This window comes from Solanum verrucosum, unplaced genomic scaffold, assembly GCF_900185275.1.
Source record: "Solanum verrucosum unplaced genomic scaffold, falcon-dt-bn FXZP01000302.1, whole genome shotgun sequence".
NCBI classification, from domain to species: domain Eukaryota; kingdom Viridiplantae; phylum Streptophyta; class Magnoliopsida; order Solanales; family Solanaceae; genus Solanum; species Solanum verrucosum.
The window spans coordinates 526678-528908 of record NW_026019914.1 but is presented as its reverse complement, the minus strand read 5'-3'; the positions used below and the strand labels follow the sequence as shown (position 1 = coordinate 528908).

The 2231-nt window shown below is 41.6% G+C and overlaps 1 protein-coding gene across 1 annotated transcript; it reads left to right on the top strand.

The window, feature by feature from the left end:
- Positions 1 to 206: 206 nt before the first annotated feature.
- On the top strand, positions 207 to 1986 carry LOC125822493 (uncharacterized). Its single transcript, XM_049501898.1, has 4 exons — positions 207 to 403; positions 1021 to 1184; positions 1622 to 1727; positions 1794 to 1986. The coding sequence occupies exons 1-4, from the start codon at positions 207 to 209 to the stop codon at positions 1984 to 1986; spliced, it is 660 nt and encodes a 219-aa protein (XP_049357855.1).
- Positions 1987 to 2231: the final 245 nt, after the last annotated feature.

Here is a 2231-nt window from a genome sequence, read left to right as displayed (position 1 = left end):
CTATGCTCTACAGGATATGTCTAGGCGAAGAGCTTATGCTAGAACGAATGTGAAGGAGAATGTGGAACAAGAAGCTCCTCCTCATGCTCTAGTCGATCCCTTAGCCGAACAAGTTACAAATGCGGAGTTTAGATCGACTTTTCAAGTGTTGGCTCAAGCTGTGATGGCCTAAACCAATAAGGAGGTGGTATTCACCATTAACCCAAATGTGGGTAGGTACAACGGCTTCAAGAGTGAGGAATTTTATGAGGATCAACCCTCCAAAATTTTATGGCTCCAAATTTGAGGAGGACCCTCAAGAGTTTATTGATGAGGTCTATAAGGTATTTGATATCATGGGAGTGAATCCAGGAGAGAAGGCAGAATTGACCGCTTACAAATTGAAAGGTGTTTCTCAAGTGTGGTACAACCAATGGGAAAAGACAAGGCTGGTAGGGGCGGGTCCCATGGAGTGGGAAATGTTTAAATCGGTTTTTTTGGATAGGTTCTTTCCCCTAGATATGAGGGAAGCGTATGTGCTTGAATTCATCAACCTTCATCAAGTAAGTATGAATGTGAGGGAATATGCTCTAAATTTCACTCAATTGTCGAAATATCTTCCAACAATGGTTGCGTATTCAAGGGATAGAATGAGTAAGTTTGTGTCGGGAGTGTCCAAAATGGTGGTTAAAGAGTGTTGTACTGCCATGCTCATTGGTGACATGGGCATTTCTCATCTCATGGTACATACACAACAAATTGAAGAGTAGAAACTTAAAGAGAAGTCTAGAGAGGTAAAAAGGGTTAAGACCAGTGATGGTAATTTCTCACATGCTAGATTCGATGGACATGGTCATCGTAAGTTTCGTCAAGGGTATTTCGGTCAAGGTTCCTCTAATGCTCCACCTAGGTTTAACAATAATAGGGTGTCTAACCTTAAACCTCAAGGAGGTAGTGGAGGTCTAGGACTACTTGTGCCAAGAGTGGAAAGAAACATAATGGTAAGCGCCTAGCCGGCACTGACGGTTGCTTTGGTTGCAGGAAGAGTGGTCACAAAATGAGGGATTTCCCCATGCTTGCAGCAAAAGGGAGAGAGGGAAAGCAAGTTCCTCCTAGTGGGTCGAACTCCAATGCTCTGAAGCAAAACCGCTTTTATGCTCTCCAAACACGTAGTGACCAAGAGAGTTCTCTGGATGTAGTTACGGGTATGTTAAAAGTTTTTTCAACTTGATGTATATGTTTTTCTTTATCCCAGTGCTACTTTGTCATTTATGATACCATATGTGGCCATGGAGTTTGATGTGCTCCCCGATATATTATTAGAACATTTTTCGGTCTCTACTCATGTTGATGATTCTGTGGTGGCTAAGAGGGTCTATAGAAAGTGTCGTATTTCCTTTTCCCATAAAGTTAGTCTTGTTGACTTGGTAGAGCTTGACATGTTAGACTTTGATGTTATTTTGGGATGGATTGGTTGCATGCTTGCTATGCTACTATAGATTGTAGGACTCAAGTGGTCAGGTTTCAATTTCCAAAAGAGCCTATCCTAGAGTGGAAGGGGGGAAATTCTATGCCCAGGGGAAGTTTGTCTCTTGTGTAAATGCTAGAAATATGATTTCTATGGGTTGCATTTACCATATAGTAAGGGTGAGGGATGTCGATTCTGATACCCTTTCTCTTGAGTCGGTCCCCATTGTCAATGAGTTTCCGGAAGTGTTCCCCGATGATTTACCTGGTATTACTCCCGAGTGGGAAATGGACTTCAGTATTGACCTTCTCCCCAATACACAACCTATCTCTATCCCTCCTTATAGAATGGTCCTGGCTGAGTTAAAGGAGTTGAAAGAACATTTAAAGGATTTGTTGGATAAGAGCTTCATCCGACCGAGTGTCTCTCCATGGGGTGCTCCAGTGTTGTTCGTTAGGAAGAAGGATGATCCTCTTCGTATGCGCATTGATTATAGACAGTTGAACAATATGACTATCAAGAACAAATATCCTCTTTGAAGGATCGACGACTTGTTTGACCAACTTCAAAGGGCTAGATATTTTTCTAGGATCGATCTTCGATCAGGTTATCACCAATTGAGGGTGAAAAATTATTACATTCCAAAGATGGCTTTTTGAAATCGGTATGGTCATTATGAGTTCTTGGTAATGTCGTTTGGGTTGAGTAATGCTCCGGTGGCGTTTATGGACTTAATAAATAGGGTGTGTATACAATACCTTGATATGTTCGTAATTGTGTTTAT

Excerpts from the sequence above, each read along its gene's own strand:
- LOC125822493 (XM_049501898.1), top strand. The coding sequence starts at position 207 with ATGTGGGTAGGTACAACGGCTTCAAGAGTGAGGAATTTTATGAGGATC. Across the intron at positions 1,185-1,621 it reads TTCTCTGGATGTAGTTACGG|TAAGGGTGAGGGATGTCGAT; the intron begins GTATGTTAAAAG and ends TTTACCATATAG. Across the intron at positions 1,728-1,793 it reads TTACCTGGTATTACTCCCGA|AATGGTCCTGGCTGAGTTAA; the intron begins GTGGGAAATGGA and ends CCCTCCTTATAG.